We start from the raw sequence: 22495 nt of genomic DNA, 5'->3' as shown, positions 1-22495 counted from the left end.
AGGTAGCGTGGGAATCTTCTGTTTGAGATGTTTGAGGCTTACCTGCTTTGTCCTGATAGAGAAATCTGGTATGCCCCAAATATTCATATAAGATGAGCTTGAATCCTTCATTTTTGCTTTTCAGAATGTTATTGCCTGGTCTAAAGAACTGTTTGCGGGCAATTTGGAAGCTTAATTATTTTCACTGACCAAAGACTGAAAATGGAACACATTGCAAATACCAATGCCAGGATCGTGACAAATGGATAATTGCTCAGTAGTGAGAGTATTCTGCTTCTTACAGATTTGCAATTACACCGGGAATGCAAAAGTCATTGTGCAGTTAGTCACAAATGGAAAGCATGCCCACCTGCATGCTCACAGCTTGGTGGGGAAGCACTGTGAGAATGGAGTATGCACAGTTAACGCAGGACCAAAAGACATGGTGGTAGGGTAAGTGCAGAAGTGTATTTGTAAATGCAACTGTGATCCATATAGGCATGACACACCTGATCAAGCCCTGTGCTCCTTTATCCCCCTCTCCTTCCCTTGCTCACACTCTGACTTGCTGTCTCACATGCAATTTAGGGACAAACTGTCCTGTTATGCCATAATTTTCCCAGTTTGAGTATAATGGCAAAATATGATTTCTTTCTAAAGTAGAAAGTGAGAGGGCAAATTCAGAGCAATTTGAGAGAAGGGAGGGAGTGTAAACAGAGGGTTCATCCACATAATCTACGCGGGGCTGCCTTTGAAGACAGTTCAGAAACTGCAGCTTGTGCAAAATGCAGCGGCCAAATTGGTAACAGGGACCAGACGGTCTGAACATATAAAACCAATTCTGGCCCGCTTGCATTGGCCGCCTGTAGGTTTCCGAGCTCAATTCAAGGTGCTGGTTTTGACCTATAAAGCCTTACACGGCTTGGGACCACAATACCTGATGGAACGCCTCTCCCGATACGAACCCACCCGTACACTACGTTCAAGATCAAAGGCCCTCCTCCGGGTGCCTACTCCAAGGGAAGCTCGGAGGGTGGCAACAAGGGAGAGGGCCTTCTCAGTGGTGGCCCCCAAATTATGGAATGATTTGCCTGACGAGGTGCCAGGTCAAGACTTTCCTCTTCTCCCAGGCATTTTAGCATGTGTTTTAAATTGTTTTTATATTGTTTTAAATTTTAAAATTGTGTTTTAAATTGTTTTTAAAATATGTGTTTTAAATTGTATATTTGTTTTAATGTTTTTGATTGCTGTAAACCGCCCAGAGAGCTTCGGCTATGGGGTGGTATACAAGTGCAATAAATAAATAAATAAATAATGCTAAAATATTCTTAGGTGTAAAGTCTGAACTAGAAATGCAAAATTAGGTAATTCTCACTTCAAAATTTACAATTCTCTGATTTTTTTGCATTTTGTATGTTGTCTTGAGATATTTGTGGAAGGTGATTAATAAAATACTACTACTACAACTACTACTACTACTAATACTATTTGTGGTGCAAAATTCTCCAACCAAATAACATGTGCACTAGAGGAAAATGTGCATAAGATGCATATAGGTAAAAATATCATAAATGCCAACTAAAATGCTGATGAATTCTCATGAGGACTTAAAAAAAATAGGAAGCTGATGTGGAAATGTGGAGAAATTAAGAAACTGAGTGAAACTGAAATTGACGGATTCGTCTATCCCTAGTCTGAAGCAAGCCGTAGTAGAAATAAAAATAGTATATTTAAGCAGACAATTGCCATTTATTTGGGTTGCTTCATGTGGGTCCTCTATAGGGATGTACTAGAATTCTGCCCAATTTGGATTTGGTACCAAATTTTCCATTAATTTGCTTATTTGCTTCTGTTGTGGATAAGATTTTTAGGCATATGGTGAGTGGTGGCAACACTTGCCATCTCCAAGATGGAGAATTACATTTTTGTATGTTTATTGGTGTTCTTCTTACTTTGCTTTTTTCCCGTGTTACTACTGTTTCTACAGAGAATCTAATCTAGAAAATTACATTTCTTTCATTATTCATCCTAGAAATCTGTTGTCAAATTTATTTTTATTAATTCCAAATCCTTTTTGTTGGTCAATGTCATATGATGGTGAAGACAGCTTTTTGTGTTTCAAACTGGAGGTTATGTTCTATTTCTACTTTGGGTGCATTAACAGTTGAATCTGAAACTGCAGTTTGATGTAAAATCAGACTGGTTACAATATGTTGCTACTTAAGCAATGAATCTAGCTGTTGGAAAAACAAACTTAGCCTGCCCAAGATGCATGTTTTCAGCCTGCTATGCTGAAACCACTCCACTTAAGGAAAGGTGGGCATGGTCAGTTAAAAACATAGAGCACACCTCGAATTTCGCTAGAATATATTTCACCTCCCACTGTTTAATCTTGTGTAAACTGAGACACTCCTCACATCCAATGGAGACTATTCTGCAGAATAGTCAGTGCCATTATTCCACAATTATGTTTGGAGTTTTTTTAGTGTAAATTTTGCAAAGTGTTGCTGTACTTCACATATTCACACAAAAGAAGGGGGGGGGAAACGATTTTACTATAGGAAACTTCACTAAAATTGCAAAGTAAATCAAACATATTTAAAGTGACTATATGAACTATATGAACTATCTTAATATTCTTGCTTCCTCCCTGCTAAAACAAGATCAGCACAGCACATGTCTTTTTTCTGTTATTTAGGCTGATTGCAGGTGTTGCCTCCACTCACCATATGCTCAGAGGCACAAGTTACCAAATTCTTCCAAGCTACACAGGAAGTGGATTGGACTGTGAAAGACCAACCCAAATTGTGTTTGCATTTTGACAAATTTGTTGGGCAATCCAATATCTCAAAGAGGAGGTCAGGTCCCCTGCTCCCTGGTGCATTCACTACAGCTGCCCAATTTCACTGCTTTTAAAAGTTTGATAGAAATATCTGTTGGCTATAGGTACATTCTTAAACTGCAGGGGTTTTTTTTTGCCTATTAGTGAATTTTGCTGCTTTTTACTTTGGGAGGTAAGAAATGGAATCCTGTGCATGTTTGCTGAGAATTGATTGATCATTTGCATATTTATTGAGTTCAGTGGGATTCACTCCCCTGCAGTCATGCTTAGAATAGGTAAAACTGACCATGGAGGAGGAGGAGGGAGAGGAGAGAGGGAAGGAGAAAGGGAGGGGAAGAAGGGGGAGGGAATGGGGAGGGATGGGGAGAGAGGAGTGAAGGAAAGGGGAGGGAAGACCAAAAAGGAAGGGATGGGAGGGAGGAGGAGTGGAGAGCAGGTTTGATCATTTGCATGCTTTTTGAGTTAAATGGGATTTACTCCTGTACAATCATGCTTAGGATAGGTGAAACTGACCTGGGGGAGGTGCAGGGAGGGGGAGTGGAGGGGCATGGGTGGGCAGGCACTGGGGAGAGAGAAAACCCCTTTCCTTTCTAAAAGGAAAACATTGTGAACAATATCATTGTTTTTCAGGGTTTTCCCCACCTTTTTATCCTACAGCAGACATATGTAGTCTTCCACACAATTTAAACCAAAGCTGTTCCTGGCCACATCCACGCCAGACCTTTATTTCACTTTACACAGTCATGGCTTCCCCCAAATAATCCTGGGAAGTGTAGTTAGTGAAGGGTGCTGAGAGTTGTTAGAAGAGGCCCTATTCCCCTTGCAGAGCTACAAGACTCAGAAGAGGGCCTGAGTGTTAAACTACTCTGGCCACTGGAGCTCTGTCAGAGGAACATGAGTCTCCTAACAACTCTGAGCACCCTTCACAAACTACACTTCCCAGGATTCTTTGGGGGAAGCCATGATTGTCTAAAGTGAAATAAATGTCTGGCATGGGTGCGGCCATCTGATTAGCCAAGCCAAGCAGGTGTGAGTCTGGCTTTTAGAACACTGACAGTTGGTTCTTACTGAGCATGCTCGATGTTATAATAGACTGTAATGTTAAATTTCTTTAATTAATTAAAAATCAGCCATGATTTTTTTAACTTTTAAACTGCAGAAGGTGAAGGTCAGAGTATGGGGCAAGGTCAGCAATAGGATTACATGTGCTCTGTGAACATGGCTGATTTTTAATTAATTTCAACAAATTATGAGACTACTGACAGAAAAAAGTCCAACAGGGGTCTGGATTTTTTTCCCTCTTGTTTTATGCTTTGAATTCTCTTTTTTTTTTTTCAATAATTTTTATTCAGATTTTCATAAAGCATACAAGACAAAATCATAAAACATTCAAAGACAAAAAACAAAATCAAAAATAGTTAAACAAAAAGAAAAAAAGAAAAAAAAATAAAATAAAAAATAAAGAGTAAAATATTGACTTCCCATTTGTCAAAGATCAAATCAGTTATAAGTCTATAATATATAACAATCCTGTCTCTTAAGTCATATTATAAAAACACTTTCCTCCAGTAGTTATCTTACTTAATCATCAAATCTCATAAACATTACTTTATTCTTTCCACAAAAAGTCAAAGAGAGGTTTCAATTCTTTAAGAAATATATCTATCAATTTTTTTTCCAGATAAGCATATCGATTAATCCATCTCATTACTAATTATGATAATCTTATTGTCATAACCATAGTCAAAATAAACATTTCAATTAATCCATCACATCAGAATCTGTTAGGTTCAGTAATTTCAGTAGCCATTGTTCTATTATCCCTATTAGTTCCATTTTCCATCTTCCATCTTCAGTAGTCTTGTTAAGTCCAGTAATTTCAGTATCCAATCTTCCATTATCAGTATTCCATAATAATCTTGCTGTCAAAGCCATAGTCATATAATAAGAGTCTGATGGGAATTACCTCTATCCCAAATATTTTCTTGCCATCCATTCTGAATAGGTTGCTGAAATACTGCTGTAAAATCATATCTCTGTTCTTTTTTTCAAAATACACTGGGTCATCTCTTGAAAGTTTTTCCATTGTCACATGGCTGCAGTTAATTCCATAGATTTTCTCTATATTGGGCTCCATCACATCATTCCAGTCCAGAAGATTATCCATGCCATTGATAACTTTATCTCTATAATCTTCATTAATTTCTTCAGAGATAACATTGAATTCCAAACAATAGATTTTATTTCTAAAGTCCATAGACTCCAAATCTTGTTCCTGTTCCACGTTTGTTCCAATCTCCGGGATCTCCTCTCTCACAGGGACCCCTGTTCCAGTCTCCAGGGTCTCCTCTCTCACAGGGACCCCTGTTCCAGTCTCCAGGGTCTCCTCTCTCACAAGGACCCCTATGTCTTTAATCTCCTGTGTCTCCAAACAATAGATTTTGTTTCTAAAGTCCATAGACTCCAAATCTTTTTCCTGTTCCACGTTTGTTCCAATCTCCGGGGTCTCCTCTCTCACAGGGACCCCTTCCAGGGTCACCTCTCTCACAGGGACCCCTATATCTTTAATCTCCTGCTTCATTTTACTCAATTCAATTTTCAGCTCCTTACAACCCTGTCGCAGGTTTTGTTTCGTTATCTCAATCTCATCCATTATTTTCTGAAACATAGTTATTTCCAGCTTCTCAGCCACTTTCTTAATTGCCATTTTAAAAGAAAAATATAGGAAAACCACTTCTTATTTCAGCAACAATTGGGTTAATACTCCAAACTTGGTGACATCACAGTATAAACAGAGCAGACAGCCTTATCTCTCCATGCTTAAGTAAACAAAATGCAGTTCCCAGGATCGAAACAATTAATGGCGGTCGTCAGAAAACAGATTCGTCAAAATAAAATAGACCAAAAAGAGAGTAGTCTCAGACAATATAATATTCTTCAAAATAAAAATCTGGAATAGAAATCCCTCTTCTGTGTATATCTTTAGAATGCAAATCCAGGACAGCTTTTTGCAACAAAAACAGAGATAAGCTATTAATTAGTGAGTAGCAGAGAGAAGTTATGGCTCCCCAGTGAGATGTCAAAAACCGATCAATCTGGCAAATCTCTTTTAAACAGCAACAATTTAAGTCAAGTAAAAGAAAAATATAGAAAGAAGGGTGCTTGCCTGTTAGTGCGTTCTCTCTTAGAAGATAAGATGAACGTTCGCTTTTCCAGATAGAGCTTGTTGTTAAAAATCCGTCCCACCTTCGTCGGCTGGACCTCGTCCCATAAATTAATGAGATCTGGTCGTCCCAACAAAAATAGGCTTTGAGGTTAATCTCTTCGTTTCTCCCTACCCGGGAGAAGTTTAATCAGTCAAAAAAAGAAAAAATCTGACTGATATATCTGAATAAGCTTCTTTTGAGGCAGGAGCCCGTCTCAAAAGCAGGCACAGGCTAAGTCACCCTTCCCGGAAGTCTATGCTTTGAATTCTCAATTCTCTTCAGTGTTTTGTGTATTGCCATGAAAACTTGGAAGGTTGTTAAGCAAGCATTTCTGAGTTCAGGACTATGTTTTGTAAAGTTTTGTTTTGAAATGTGCTTATGGGAAGCAGAGGAATGGCATAGGGGTATTTTCAATTTAACACTGGAATTTGAAAAATCCATGCTGACTGTAGTATACAACCATTCTCATGGCTGTATAATATTTTAAAAAATCTGTGTCTAAAATATTGATATTAGTAATATTTTATCAATATTCCTTTGATTATCAAAATTCCCTTTAAAATACTGATATTTCCTTTAAAATATTGACATTTTCTTTAAAAATAGAAATATTACTTGTACAATGAGTTGGAGTTGGTTATTCTTGTCTTGGCAGAGGAACAAGATGCATAATATGGAGTGGGTGATTTAAGAGTGTGTTATAATGTTATACATTTCATTAGGAGTTTCTATAGCTTTGAGCAGATACTTATCACACCCAGAGGGAAGAAATCATTTGAACAGTTGTAGAAATCAGTCTTTCATTTTACTGAACTAGTACTGAAATATTGCAAAGAATTAACTGCAATTATTTATCTTTTTAAATATAGCACTTACAAAGTGCAACGTTTAAGAAAAACTACACATTTTCATTCATATTCACAGTCCACTTGGGAAGGTTATCTGCATTTTCCATTTCGGATGGAGAGCTAAGACTGAGAATTAACTGATTGCCCAAGGAAATCCAGTTAATCATTGTGTGACCAAAAGATTCCTGTGAATGAGCTCTCTCTCTCTCTCTCTCTCTCTCTCTCTCTCTCTCTCTCTCTCTCTCTCTCTCTCTCTCTCTCTCTCTCTCTCTCTCTCTCTCTCTCTCTCTCTCACACACACACACACACACACACACACACACACACACACACACACACACACACACACACACACACACACACACACACACACACACACACACACACACACACACACACACACATTTTCGTGACTTCTGCTTTCACTTCAACTCTGTCCACTACATACATTGGAAGCTTTCTCCAACTTTCACCAGCTTTGGGATTTACAAAATCCAAGCTAGGCTACAGTATCTGGTGACTGTTGTCACGCCTAGACGAAATGGGTTTATCACTTTACTCCAGTAACATATCAACGCAAAATTGATGCAAACATTGGGAACACTGGATTACTTAAACTCTGTTCCAGCTGCGGTGCAACAAAGGAATACTAACTGGCTGGTCAATTGACCGTAATAAATCTAATGAATGAAAAAGGAATACTAAATCCTAGTCAATCTAATCCCTTTTTTGGAAATAGATTATTTAAACAAAGTACACATTATACTGTTTGCAAGGTTGGATTGGGTTTCAAATAACTACTAGTTTGATGTCTTGAGTCTAAGTTTTTGGAACATATTTGCCAGTCTTGAAAGGAATAGTGAGATGGGATGCTTTTAACACTTGAAAGTCTCTTGCTTTTGATGTTAAGAAGACCCAACTTGCCAGCAACTTGAATTCAAAACTTCAGATTTGCTCTGTCGAAATTTTGCTTCTAATCTAATCTTGAAAGATTTGTCATGCTGCCCGCTAAGTATTTTTTTCCCTCCAAACACTGAAATGATAGATTTTCGCCTAAGGAGTCAAAACTTTTATTTGGAATGTAAGCATATTTCTTGCTTTCCTTGGTAAAAATGGTTTAAAGAAACACAAAGAACTGCAACTCCCCTTGAATTCAGGGTGTATAGTTTGCAGCTACTTGTCTAAGAATGCATCTTGTTTGATGTCTTTTTGCTGTCTAAACTAAAGACCTCATAACCTTTCCCATATTGCAAAAAAGGCACTGAGTGGGTTTCAAGAAATCAAACAGCTGTGCTTGCCATTGATTTGCATTTATATTTCCTCCAAAGAACTCAAGACAGTGTATCTGGTTACCCCTCACCCCATTTTATTCTCACAATAATCCTTTGTTTAGGTTAGGCTGAGAGATAGAGAGAGAGAGACACTGGCCCATGAAGTGGGCTTCATGGCTGAGTGGGGATTTAGGTCGCCTTGGTCTTAGGGTAGGGACACACTTACTGTTCTGCCTGTTCCATTGCGTCTTCACCTTTTCTGAAAATGGGGACACATGACCCTAGTCAAACTGAACCCTTTTTTACTGGTTGGATCAGCCTGATCATGTTTTTTTAAAAAAATTAAGCTTCAGGCAGATTTCACAACTGATTGGTAGATCAATTTGTTTGCCTTCCAGGTGTGGCCAATGAAAACTCTTTGTTGTAGGCAACTAGTGCACTCACAGCTTTAGATACTTAAACCACTACAACACATTGGGTCATAATATTTTCAAGAATGAGCGAGCGCAGGCAATAGAAACATTTTAATTCCACTGCCTAAGTTGCATTGACTGGGGCCAAAGGAACAGAAAGTGTAAGTGGCCATGGAAAATGGTAATTCCTATTAAATGATAAATTTCAGAGAACTACTGTAGATAATTATGTTGTACTTCTGTGTAGATTTCCAAACCTGGGGATACTCCATGTTACAAAAAAAAGAGTCTTAGATACACTGGAAGCACGCATGATTGATGCATGTAAAAGAGGCTATAATCCAGGACTCCTAGTACACCCTGAACTCAACTATATACAAGTGGAAGGTGGAGGGGAGAGGCAACTAACAGGTGGGTGAGAACTGAATATGGTTCTGATCTCTAACATATGAACAAATTTCTTACTGTTGTGTCTGTCAACTCTTATATCCTAATGTTTAAAATAATATACCCTGTGTGTGTGTTGTGTATTCCTGCACACTGAATTTCTTAACAGAGAAGATTAATACTTCTCGTAAGTTTTTTGCACAAATAAAATAGAATGGGAAAGAAAAACCAAAGCTGCTTTGTGCTGTGATGCACGTTACTATTCAGTTAATAAATATCTTTTCAAAGTTTGCTTTGAAGCTCCCACAGTCTTGAACGGGATCCATCCATAATTATTAAAAGTGTTAACCAATTTCAGCGTACATTTTTGTCATAATTGGCTGGGGGAGAGTTAGAGGCAGGATAGAGCTACTGTACATGTTCTGCATAGATTATGTGATTCTTACCCTCTGTCCCAAAGGTATTGTTTTCTAATAAAGCAGCTTTGGATGACATCAAGTTGAGTAGATGACCAGAAAAATAGAGCAGGATGACTAAGGAATAAAGGCAACAGGAAGTGCATGTGTGCAATATTGAGTACACAAACAGCTGGATGGGAAGGGGCTTAAACAACCCTTTCTCCTTCCCTGCCAGTCCTTTGCTCAACCTAAAGCTTCCTACAGCTGGGGGGAACATAGGAAGCTGTCTTGTACTGACATAAACCATTGCTGCATCTAGCTCAGTATTGTTTACACTGACTTGCAGCGTCTTCAGACAGAGTTCTGTCCTAGCCCGATCTGGAGATGCCAGGGATTGAGCCCAAGACCTTCTACTGTATATGCAAAGCAAATGCTTTTACCACTGAGCTACTAGAGAGGGGAATGGGGGTGGGATGGGAAGAGAGATTGAATTCTAGAACTGAATATTAAACATCATTTCTCCTTTACTCTTATACCAGTAGGCCCATGTCTTCATTCCACTGATGTTACATGAAAGTATTATTCTTTATACAAATCCCACTGAAACTTGTCCTGATTTTATTTCTGACCCACCTACTCTCTTTGCCATCCTATGTCACTACCACCATTTCAGACAGGGCTGCAATAATTCAGCTGCCCTCTTCCTTGATTGCAGAGCGAGAAAAAGAAATCATTCATCAGGCAGCGCTTCAACAGACTAAAGAAATGGACCTCAGTGTTGTGCGGCTTATGTTCACAGCATTCCTTCCTGACAGCAATGGCAGCTTTACAAGAAGACTCCAACCTGTTCTGTCTGATCCTATATATGATAGCAGTGAGTGTTTTGCCCATCTTCCTTTTACTGTGGCCAAATCCCAGTCCAATAGTAATTTTGCTATATGACTGATCGTTCTTGTAGGGATATAGAGACTGATCCCCACCACTTAACATTCATTGAAAGGTTGAGAAAGGTGTCAGGTTTTTTAAAAAGTAGAAAAATACCATGCCATCTAAGAAACATAATTACCTGCACACTACTGCAATATACGCTGTGCAAATGATGCAACAAAACAAAAGAGAACCTAGAATACATTTTCATGTGATTAGTGTTCCTTTTAGCTTATTTTGTTATGCACGTCTGTAGTGTCCAAAAGTGACAATGAAATTCTTAGGTTATAACTTCTAGATCTGCTAATTAACAGCATGCTTTCAACTAAAGTGTATAAAATGACTGTCATATACAAGGGCTTTGAGCTTCAGTGTTTCTGTTGCAACACACTTAAAATGCTTGAGGACTGTAGCATATAGGGCATAATCCAAACAGCTGCCAAGTGTGTGAAGGGCATGTTGCAAATAACTGAGTGTACGGTTCATCTAAGATCAAGGTGCTACCTGGGGAATCTTGCAATGGTAAATTGGCCATGGCAAGGAGGGGGCACTATTGATTGCATATCATGTCTTGGAGGCTTTGAAGAGGCATGTTATGAGTCCTCATGGGTATAGTTGGATACTGAACTTCCAGTCACTCCTTCAACTCCATTCCAGACTTCCCAAAGCTTCTGTGAGCCACTGTCTGATGAATCCACTATGGACTTAAGACCTGCAACCCCCATCTCTGACCCTGTGGTCTGTGATTGGAGGTCTGGCACCCAATTGTACATTTGAACTTTCCAGTCCCCCTGTGTAAGAATTGTGGTTATATCTAATTAATTATCAAGCAAAATACAAGAGTCATACATACAAAGGTTTTTGGACTTTAAGGTTAAAGAAAGCTTTCTGCATGGAACCAGTAGCAGTGCAATGTCTCTGTTGAAAATAGTATGAATTGCAATGGTTACATTTCATTTTGTGTCTGTCTTTTCTTCTTCTTAGATCAGTAACCTGTAACCTGCCTTAAAAGCTCACTTGCCAACTGCTCAGTGTTCTTACTATGTTCATATTGTAATATTAAAAGATGAGTCAGATCTCCTTCTGTTGTGCTACCTTTATTGCCTATTTGGTACAGTTGTGTATATTGTGCTGATGAATTTCATTTTAACTTTGAAATTAAAAAATGGCCAGAGGAGGGCTTTGTGTGTGTGTGTGGGAGGGGGAAGACGCCTCTTGCCAGAATAATCATCATTCGTCATTCTTCCTGTTTTCACCCACCCAGAAGCCCCCAATGCATCTAACTTAAAAATTGTACGAATGGATCGGACAGCTGGATGTGTGACAGGAGGAGAAGAGATTTACCTTCTTTGTGACAAGGTTCAGAAAGGTGAGAACTCAAGATGCTTTATTATGATTGAACATGATTATATGATAAACAAAGACTATAAAACAACCACAGTTCTTTGAGTGTGAAACTATAGGCAGATCTGCACCATACATTTAAAGCATACTCAATGCACATTTAAACCACATGACTTCCCCCAAAGAATCCTGGGAACTATAGCTCCATGAAGGGAAACTACGTTTGCTAGGATTCTTTAGGGAAGTCATCTTTAAATGTGCCTTGAGTGTGCTTTAAATGTATGTGTGGGTCTGCCCTATGTCCCCACTAAATGGCTTGGGACCCAAGTATTTAAAAGAGCATCTTCTCTAGTATCAACCATCTCAAACCCTGTGATCAGCAGGTGAGTCCTTGTTGGTGGTGCTGCCACCAACCATTGCCCAGTTGGCGCTGAACTGTCACAGGGCCTTTTGAGTGGTGGCTCCCTGTTTGTGGAATGCCCTCCCCAGTGAGGTGTGTTTGTCTCCATCATCATTGATTTCCAGGAGGAATTTGAAAACATTCCCGTTTACCCAGGCATTTGATGGCTGAAGAGGACTTGTTCCTGGCAACCTGAAGATCACTGATTAAAGACTGTTTTTAAGCTCTGTATTTTAAACGTTTTAAACATATTTTAAATATTTTAAACTTTGTTTTACTATATTTTAACTGTGTTTTAGAATGTTTTCAATTGTTCTTGTGTTTTTGGAATTTTTTAACTGTTTTAGTATGTTTTTTCTTTTTATTAAATTGTTTTATGTTTGCCGCCCTGGGCCCCTGCGGGAGGAAAGGCAGGATATAAATTCAATAAATAAATAATAAATGAATGAAACCCCAGTTCAGCCATGAAGCTGACTGGGTGCAACTAGGCTAGTTACTGTTTCTGAACCTAACCGGACTTGTGTGGTTATTGTAAGGATAAAATGGGGGGTGGAAAAACTCAGGCTGGCACTCTGAGCTCCTTTGAGGAAGGATGGGATTTTAAAAACACAATAAATAAATAAAATAGCCATTGTAAGACCATAATGTTTTATTTTGTAAAACTTTTAGAGGCTTTCATGTTGATATTAAAGGACACTTCAAACACTGTTTATGAAATATAAAGAATGGGAAAATCCTTAAAGCACAATATTTTATACCATGATTCCGTGGTACTCTTCCCAGAGAAGTAGTCTGGTGCCTAAGTGACTGAAATACATTGTTGTTGGGCTTTTATTTGACATTTCTGTATCAAAGTAAAATGGATGCTCTGTAAAAGAAATTTTTCATTTTGATTGGAGTTTGTGTGTGTTCAGTTTTTAGAATGTCTTCATTTTTATTGTATTTATTGGAATCATATAGATATTGCAGTATTTAATTATGTAATGTTTTTGTTTTAATAATAATAATTTGTAAATTGACCTTGAGTTTCATTTGGCAGAAAGGTAGCAAAAAAAATTCTATAAAAACAAACAATTCATGCCCTTTTTCTGCAAGTCCAAAGTGCAGTAAAGGTCTTTAGGAGGGAAAGTTTACTCCCTTGTTTTACCATTTTATGAGTAACTTTCTTGAAATCTGTGAAAGTCATTCCTGATCCAAGAAAGGGAAGTGAAAAATGTGTGTGTTTAAAAACTGCTTTTAAAAGATGTCTGACTAAATGGAAACCCCAAAATGGGTTTTTCCCTTAGCTTGAGGATGGTTTTCCCTTGTGACATCATTTGTTGAAATCTCTCAGTCCTAGAGAATTGAAATGTATGTTGAGAAAGTTAATAGAGTTTTTCCTCAGTAAAGGCTTCCAGATTAATGAATGGGAGATAAACATCCATCGGCTAGAAAGAAGCAAACCTCTTTGGCCAACACTACAAGTTTTATAGAATTGACAGCCTGAAAATAATACCTCTGCTCCAGAGCCCTGCAGGTATTCCAGTGTACACATTGTACTCCTGCACAAGTTTGTATTCCAGGGCTGGGGAACCTGTGGCTCTCCAGATGTTGTTGGATTACATCATCCCTGACCATTACTATGCTGGCTGGTGCTGATGGGAGCTGTAGTCCAAACAACATAGAGAGGTGTACAGGTACCCCAGTCCTGCTGTATTTCTTTTATTTGTGCAGGACTTACAATCCATAGATAATGGATTCCGAAGGCCTTGCAGTCCCAGGCCTCTAAGGTATGCAAGATTGGTGAGAGCCACAGAGGAACTTTTCTTCCTTTGTCCTATCCCCACCCACCCCCACCCCACCCCAGGTAGAGAGGACAATCCCAATCTGCAGCCTAGAATGAATCAGCATGAAGAGATTTTTGTCTTACATACCGCCCTAGTATAGCCATACTTGGAAGTGCAGTTAATTTTAATACAGTTGCTTCCCAGTGAATCCAAATTGCCCAATTCTTTTGGTGCATAGGAAGAACTAATTATCTGTTACCCTCGAAGTCCTCTGAAATAGCAGAGTCTTAACATGCCATCTAAACCACATTAATGCACAAATCAGGCAACTTAGTAAAGCATCACTACTATGTAAGTCCTGTCTCATGTAGCCACCACATGTCTGTCAGCCAGGCTGGGATGGGGGTTGAAGAGCTTGGCCTCAGGTGATGACCTGAACAAGTGGATAAGTTTGTATGAGAGGAGGAGAACTTTAAATGGCTGCAGACCATTTAGGACTTTAAAGGTCAAAATTAGCACTTTGAACTGGATACAGAAAACAAGGAACCAACAAAGGTGACATAAAATTGCAGTGATATGCTCCATGCAACCTGGCCTAGTTCACACCCTTGTTGTCCCCATTTTGGACCAGTGCTGTATCTTAACCACTTATTAACTTGTGTTCTCAATACAGATGATATTCAGATCCGTTTTTATGAAGAAGATGAAAACGGTGGTGTCTGGGAAGGATTTGGAGACTTTTCACCTACTGACGTGCACAGACAGGTATACCAACATTGGCAAGATGCTTTAGTAGTAACTTAAGCAAACAATTTCAACTTTCAATTATTTTGTAAACTTTTTTGTGATCTAATACAATCAGTATCACCACTCTGTTAACTTGAAAAGGACTTGGTGAAATGACTGCCCTTAGGAAAATAGGGCAAAAAATTTTTTGTCCTCTGTTGAAAGGCTCCCCTCCTCTCCATTATATTTGTGAACAGTTTGCAACCTACCACTGCTTGATTAGGGCTATTATCCACCAGGACTTAGACTCCAGTGTTATAGCAGGTGAATCAAGTGAGATATCCAGAGCACAGCCTTGTCCTGATTTCTTGGATGAGTTTCAGTTGGTACAGCTTGAGAACGTTGACAAGGTGTTGGACAGGTTCGTGCAACCACTTCTGTGGTGGATCCTTGCCATTCTTGGCTAATAAAAGCTAGCAGGGATGGAACAGCCAGCTGGGCCAGGGAAGTGATTAATGCCTCTCTGTGAGAGGGGGTGGTCCCTGGCCACCTGAAGGGCTGTAGTGAGACCACTCCTGAAGAGGCCCTCCCTGGACCCAGAAAATCTTAATAACGATAGGCCGGTAGGAAATGTTCTATTCCTGGGCAAGGTCCTTGAACGAATGGTGGCAGGCCAGCTCCAGACACACTTTCAGTCGGGTTTCAGGCCTGGTTTTGGCATGGAAATAGCCTTGGTCGCCCTGTATGATGAACTCTGTTGGGAGAGAGACAGGGGGAGTGTGACTCTGTTGATTGTTCTTGATCTCTCAGCAGCTTTCGATACCATCAACCATGGTATCCTTCTGGGAAGACTGGCTGAGTTAGGAGTGGGAGGGACTGCATGGTGGTGGTTCCGCTCCTACTTGGCGGCTCAGCTCCAGAAGGTGGTGCTTGGGGAATATTGCTCAGCACCCTAGATTCTCTAGTATGGGGTTCCACAGGGGTCAGTTCTGTTCCCCCATGCTGTTCAACATCTACATGAAACCATTGGGTGCGATCATCCGGAGCTTTGGAGCGTGTTGCCATCAGTATGCCGATGACACACAGCTCTATTTCTCCTTTTCATCTTCTTCAGGTGAGGGTGTCAATGTGCTGAACCGGTGCCTGGCTGCGACAATGGACTGGATGAGGGCTAATAAACTGAGGCTCAATCCAGACAAGACTGAGATGCTGCTAGTGGGTGGTTCTTCTGACCGGATGGTGGATGTCCAACCTGTCCTGGATGGGGTTGCACTCCCCCTGAAGGAGCAGGTTCGTAGCTTGGGGGTTCTCCTAGAACCATCTCTGTCACCTGAGGCTCAGGTAGCCTTGGTGGCACTGAGTGCCTTCTACCAACTTCGGTTGGTGGCCCAGCTACACCCCTATCTGGACAGGGATAACCTGGCTTCAGTTGTCCATGCTCTGGTATTCTCCAAGTTAGATTCGGAAACTGTTCGGAAACTGCAGCTTGTGCAAAATGCAGCAGCCAGATTGGTAACAGGGACCAGACAGTTCGAACATGTAAAACCGATTCAGGCCTGCTTACATTGCTGCCTTTATGTTTCTCAGCTTGATTCAAGGTGCTGGTTTTAACCTATAAAGCCTTACACGGCTTGGGACCACAATACCTGATGGAATCCCTCTCCCAATTCGAACCCACCCGTACACTACGCTCAACATCCAAGGCCCTCCTCTGGTTGCCTACTCCAAGAGAAGCTGGGAGTCTGGCAACAAGGGAGAGGGCCTTCTCAGTGGTGGCCCCCAAATTATGGAATGATTACTCTTGAGGTGCACCTGGCGCCCACACTGTTATCTTTTCGGCACCAGGTCAAGACGTTCCTCTTCTCCCAGGCATTTTAGCATGTGTTTTAAAATTGCTTTTTAAGAATGTGTTTTTAAATGTGTGTATTTGTTTTTAATGTTTTTAATTGTTGTAAACCACCCAAAGAGCTTTGGCTATGGGGCGGTATACAAATGCAATAAATAAATAAATAAAATTGTCACATTAGCAGTAAAGAGGAAACCCTCCCATTGCTCTGCAGAAATAATAGGCAATGTATAGACAGATATTGCTCTGTGGTCTTTGGAGAAAAGGATGCGCATGTGACAAATTATATAAACTGTCCCTGATCACCTATTCAATGTTCACCTACAGTTTGCTATAGTATTCAAAACACCAAAGTACCGAGACGTCAATATCACGAAACCTGCATCTGTTTTTGTCCAGCTACGGCGAAAATCGGATCTAGAGACAAGTGAACCAAAGCCTTTTCTATACTATCCTGAAATCAAAGGTAAATTGTCAAAGTTACATGGATTGTCAATAATGGAAGGCATCCAGCTTTTGAATGCTACCCATTTTGGAATTATTGTTATTTCTTGATCATTATGGTGCCATGATCATCCCTAGATAATATACTATAGTATTATAAATTCTAGATTACAGTTTTGGCCAGAAAAAATGGTATTTATGTAACACTGCAGAGAATAGATTCAGCAAAGTCTCTGGAAAAGGAGGAATTATCCTGGGATTGTGACCAATGGGATTCTGTAAAGCAGAGCTTTTAAAATGATGCATTCAAGGCATTGCTGTGGGCACCGAGGTGAGCTGCAATCCAGTGGTGAGGACCAAAACCCAGGAAGGATGATCGAGAAGAAAACCTGAACTCAAGGACACACCAGAGCTCAAGAAGACTTTGTTGCTCAATCAATGCTTAACTGAAACAGGAAGTGTCTTATATTTCTTCCTATTCCGGATGATTCAGTGGCTGCCCTGGATGGGCCTGATCAGTCTAGAGCAGGGATGGGGAAGCATTTTGAGCCTAAGGGCTGCATTCCCTTCTGGGCAGCCTTTCAGGGGCCAGAGGCAAAAGCTGGCAAAGCAATTATTATAAATTTTATCTTTGCACAGTAGGCTAGTTTCTACACATGTGTCCATGAACTCTTATAATGCCTCTTGCTTGTCTGGATGAAAGGTATGAAAGTGAGTATGTGTAGAAACTACACAAACGAAGGAGGGAGGTACCAAAAGCAAGAAAACCAAAAGAGGAAACAAAATCTTCAAGAATGCCAAGGTCAGTCACAGTACAGTAGAAATGTTTTGTTATCAAACAGAAGCTGTTTATAAGAGCCCAATGCAGTTCCGGTCTGAACATCCCTTTTTCAAGGGCAGTCTGTAACAAATAAAACATTATTAGGTGACTAAAACAAATAATCATAAAATGTTTTCTAAATATGAAATATAAAAACATTAATAAATTATTTAAAACATACAAAGTTATTTAAAAAAACCTTCCTAAATAACCAGATCCTGCAACATGCTGACCAATCAGAAACAATACAAAGTTTAAGAAGAACAGCCAAAATATTTTATAGCAAAGAGGAAGCAATCCAAAATTATTTACCTTAGATTTGGAAGAATCTTCAGAATCCCTTTGTAATCTTACGGGAAGGCAATGAAGTATGCTCCATTAGGTTCAATGGGAATTACTCCAAGTTAAGCGTGTACTGGATTGCAGCCTAAAGTTCTTTTTAATCCTATCCTGTTTTCGTTGTTATTATATCTGCTTCTACATATACTTTTGAAGGTAAAATTAAGAGTAGAAAACTACAATAGAAATGAGAAATCTAGGTCCTCGTTCAGACCTATTGGATACTCCAGTTGAAGAGTTTATCTCCGATATAAAATATTTGAGTTTTTTCCCTTTAGCTTTGTATTGTTTGATTGGTCAGCATGTTGCAGGATCTGGTTATTTAGGAGGTTTTTTAAAATAACTTCGTATGTTTTATTAATGTTGTTATATTTCATATTTAGAAAACGTTCTAAAATTATTTGTTTTAGTCATCTAATAGTGTTTTGTCACAGACTGCTCTTGAAAAAGGGGTGTTCAGACCTGAAACACATTGGGGTTTTAAAAATAGCTTCTATTTGATAACAAAACATTTCACTGTGACTAATCTTGGCATTCTTGAGGAACTGATTTCCTCTTTTGTTTTTCTTGTTTTTGGTGCCTCCCTCCTGCATTTGTGTAATTTCTACACATATTCACATTCATACCCTTCATCCAGACAAGCAAGAGGCATTATAAGAGTTCATGGACACATCCCAGCCAGACAAAAACACTCAAGGAGGGTAGGAAGCAAAGCTGGTGAGGGTTGTTTCCTGGAGAAAGGGGTGTTGCTGTGGAGGGGGTGTTGCTTGGGAAGAATCCCAAGGACCAGATAGATGGGGGGGCACATTTGGCCCCAGAGCCTGAGCACACTAAGCCACCTAACGCAGATGATGCACTGTCTGGTGGCTTTCCACACACACTACACAATAGATCTGAAAGTCCCCGGTTTGAACCCTAAGAACTCCTGACAATAACATTCCCCTGGCAAAACTTCAGTGGGTGTGCTAAATTTCATCCTCATGGAAATGTAAAGCTGGTCTGTGCATTCAGTAAAATGAGGTGGGAAAATCTTGACTCCAGTACTGCAGATAGGCAATACCATCTCTTGGATGCTCCATTTTTAAGCATACAAATAGAAACCTAGCACAGCAAGAACAAATATTCTAGCCTGACTCACTCCTTGCTGTGCAAGCTGTCTATTTGGGGGGGAATGTACTAACTAAGGCCTGGGCTACACATCCCCCACTTCATTCTGCTGAATTTGTGTAGCCCAGGTCTGTTACTCTGTGAGGGCTGGCCAACTTTGGCGAAGGCAGTCCCTGGAACTACTTGATCAAGCCCATAGAAAATTATAATTAACGGTCTAGTAAAAATATTTTTCTGCAGTTCTCAAACATAAGGAAAAGAAAAATATTTTCTGGTTGAATAAATTTGTGATATTACAGACTTTCATGTTGCCTTTTATATATAATATGTATATATTTGTATATTATGCTGTGCCTTAGGACATGTACTCCATGACTGTGAAGCACTCTGCTCAATGACACTAGTTTTCTTATGGGACTAGACTGCTTGTGGCTTTTGTAGAGGTCACATCGCAAAGCAAAATACATTTGTGGTTTCCAGACCACCACCTAGATCAAGGGTGGGGCACCTGTGACCCTCCAAATTTTTAAAAATGTATTTAACAGGATTTATATACCACTTAAGTGTAGAAACCTCTAAGTGGTTTATATAAAAAATATATTAAAATTATCAATAAAACAAGCTGACCTAAAAAAATCAAAATATAAATAAAATTAGCAGTTAAAAATAGAGATTTAAAAATACATTAAAATGCATGTCAACTTTACATGTCACTTACCTAAACAAAAAAAGTTTTTAGCAGGCACCAAAACCAGTGTAGTGAAGGTATGTGCTTAAAGTCAGTGGGCAGGGAGTTTCAAAGTGTAAGTACAGCCATGCTGAAAGATTAAGTTCTTACAAGTGCAGAATGGACATTGTGTGGCACTTGTAAAGGTGATAGTTCTGCAGAGGCAGTTGAGTGGGCATATATGGGGAAAGGTGATCTGTTAAGTAAAGTCGTATCAAGCTCTTGAGGGCTTTGTATACTAACAGTAACACCTTAAATTTGGCCCAGTAACAAATTAGCAGCCACTGCAGATCTCTAAGCACGAATGAATTATGCTGGCAACTCTTGTGCAAACTGAGACAGTCCTCATGCCAATTGGAGACTATACTGCAGAATATTTGGAGTTTTTTAATGTAAATTTTGCAAAGTGTTGCTGTACTTCACATATTCACAGAAAAGAAGCAAAAGAAAATGATTTACGCTAGGAAACTTCACTAAAATCGCAAAGTAAATCAAACATATTTAAAGTGACTATATGAATTATATTGACTATCTTAATATTGTTGCTTCCTCTCTGCTAAAACAAGATCAGCACAGCACATCTTGTTTCTGTTATTTAGGCTGATTGCAGGTGTTGCCTCCACTCACCATATGCTCAGAGGCACATGTTACCAACTTCTTCCAAGCTACACAGGAAGTGGATTGGACTGTAAAAGACCAGCCCAAATGGTGTTTGCATTTTGACAAATTTGTAGGGCAATATAATATGTCAGAAAGGAGGTCAGGTCTCCTGTTCCCCTAGCACATTCACTATAGCTGCCCAATTTCCTCTTTTAAAAGTTTGATAGAAATATCTGTTGTCTCTAGGTATGTTTTAAAACTGCAAGGGTTTTTTTTGCCTATTAGTGAATTTCTCTGCTTTTTAATCCAGGAGGTAAGAAATGGAATCCTGTGCAAGTTTGCTGAGAATGGATTGATCATTTGCATGCTTATTGAATTCAATGTCATTTACTCCCCTGCGGTCATGCTTAGGGATAGGTGAAACAGCCCACAGGGGGATGGGGAGGGAAGGAGAGGAAGAGGAAGGGCAGGGGTAGGAGAGGAGGAGGGAGGGGGAGGAAGGGCAGAGGGAAGGAGGGGGATGGGAGCAAGCGGGGGGGAGGGCAGGTTGGATCATTTTCATGCTTATGGAGTTGAGTGGGATTTACTCCCATGCAATCATGCTTAGGATAAGTGAAACTGATCACGGGGGAGGAGGAGAAGAGGTGGGGTGGGAGGCCTGAAGTGGACAGGGGAGGAGAAAGAAGGAAGAGGGTGGCTGTATGATGAAGAAATCGAGCTGCAAGTATCTAATGGTTGCTCCTAGTGGCTTAATATAGATATTAAATAGCACTGGGCGGGGGGAAGTGCCCTGTGGCACCCCATAGCATAACTGTCAAGAGCCAAAAAAGACACACCACTCTGTCAGTGTTACTCTCTTGACTTGGCCATGTAGATAGGACCTGAAATGCTGTAACACAGTGGCCCCAGGTCCCATCCGACAGAGCCAGTTTAGGAGAATACCGTGGTCAATGGTTTCAAAAGCCACAGAGAGATCAAGAGTCAGGAGCAAGGATGCACTCCCCTCGTCCCACTCTCGGTAAATATCATCAGTCGGGGTGTCCAAGGTTGACTCGGTCCCATGGCCAGGCCTCAACCCAGATTGGAATGTGTCTAGATAATCTGTAATGCCTGTAGCTGCCCCACCACAACCATCTCCACCACCCTTCCCTAGGAAGGGGTTATAAACCAAGAGGGACAGGAGTCAAGAAGGCATGTGGTTGGCTGGGTACTTATTGGACTCAAACTCCCATCAGCCACAATCAGCATGGCTAATAGATGGAGATGATGTGAGTTGTAGTGCAGCAACCTCTGTAGGCTATAGGTTCCCTACCCCTGTTCTAGTTAAAAGACAGTAGGTAATAATCTGGATAATAAATAATTCTGCAGTATGTGTGGAAACCAGTTGGTTGAGGATGCAGCACTCAGACTGTTGATGGAATCCACTTTTAGGGAGTGTGCCATCCACCAGCTTGATTGGCTATCAGTTAGTCAATAGCCACAATTCAAAGTGCTGATTATGACCTATAGAGCCCTAAATGGCTTAGGATGAGGGACCACCTTGTCCCATACAAACCTGCATGGATGTTGTGATCTGCTGGAGGCACACTTATGGTTCCCCCAATGTCTGACATATAGGATGACTGAAAGGGTGTTTTTAGTGGCTGCATCCAACTTTAGGAAGTTCCTCCTCCAGGAGATATGTTTAGTCACCTCATTGATGGCCTTCCACCATCTGATAAAAAGTTTTATTCAGGCAAGCATATGTCTTGCATAGTTGATGATTGTTTCTGTTGCTTAATTGTTTCAGTTGGCGATGGTGGAAGTTGCTTTAATGTTTAAATAGTCAACTGATTTTTGTCTGCTCTGTATAATCTGTTGAATTTGTATTTTTTCTGAATTGTTTATAATGGTTAAGCTGTAAGCTGCCTTGAGTACTATGGTAGAAAAGCAGCTACAGGTTGACTAAATAATTAGCTTTTAATTATTCAATTTAATCTGCTTCTCATGGCATGCTAGTGGTTCATTCAAGTTGCACTTAGGTGCTCCTAGTTCGTAATTAACCACGCTAGCTAGATGTACCCTTAGATTAGCATTAGTATTGCATTTCTGTCTATATGCTCTAG

General features: G+C 40.0%; 1 protein-coding gene across 4 annotated transcripts in view; it reads left to right on the top strand.

The window, feature by feature from the left end:
• NFKB1 (nuclear factor kappa B subunit 1) overlaps window positions 1-22495 on the top strand; it is a 112074-nt gene that overhangs the window by 56895 nt on the left and 32684 nt on the right. For 3 of the 4 annotated variants that reach the window (XM_061585544.1, XM_061585542.1, XM_061585543.1), the window contains exons 6-11: window positions 284-432; window positions 8807-8970; window positions 10060-10218; window positions 11536-11640; window positions 14455-14546; window positions 16681-16819. In XM_061585544.1, coding sequence (XP_061441528.1) covers window positions 284-432; window positions 8807-8970; window positions 10060-10218; window positions 11536-11640; window positions 14455-14546; window positions 16681-16819 — 808 coding nt within the window. The remainder of the gene's footprint in view (window positions 1-283; window positions 433-8806; window positions 8971-10059; window positions 10219-11535; window positions 11641-14454; window positions 14547-16680; window positions 16820-22495) is intronic. The other variant, XM_061585546.1, reaches the window with a different exon arrangement.

The sequence above is a fragment of the Rhineura floridana genome, chromosome 9 (genome assembly GCF_030035675.1).
Source record: "Rhineura floridana isolate rRhiFlo1 chromosome 9, rRhiFlo1.hap2, whole genome shotgun sequence".
Taxonomy (NCBI): Eukaryota; Metazoa; Chordata; class Lepidosauria; order Squamata; family Rhineuridae; genus Rhineura; species Rhineura floridana.
This window is presented reverse-complemented; position numbering and strand designations above follow the sequence as displayed.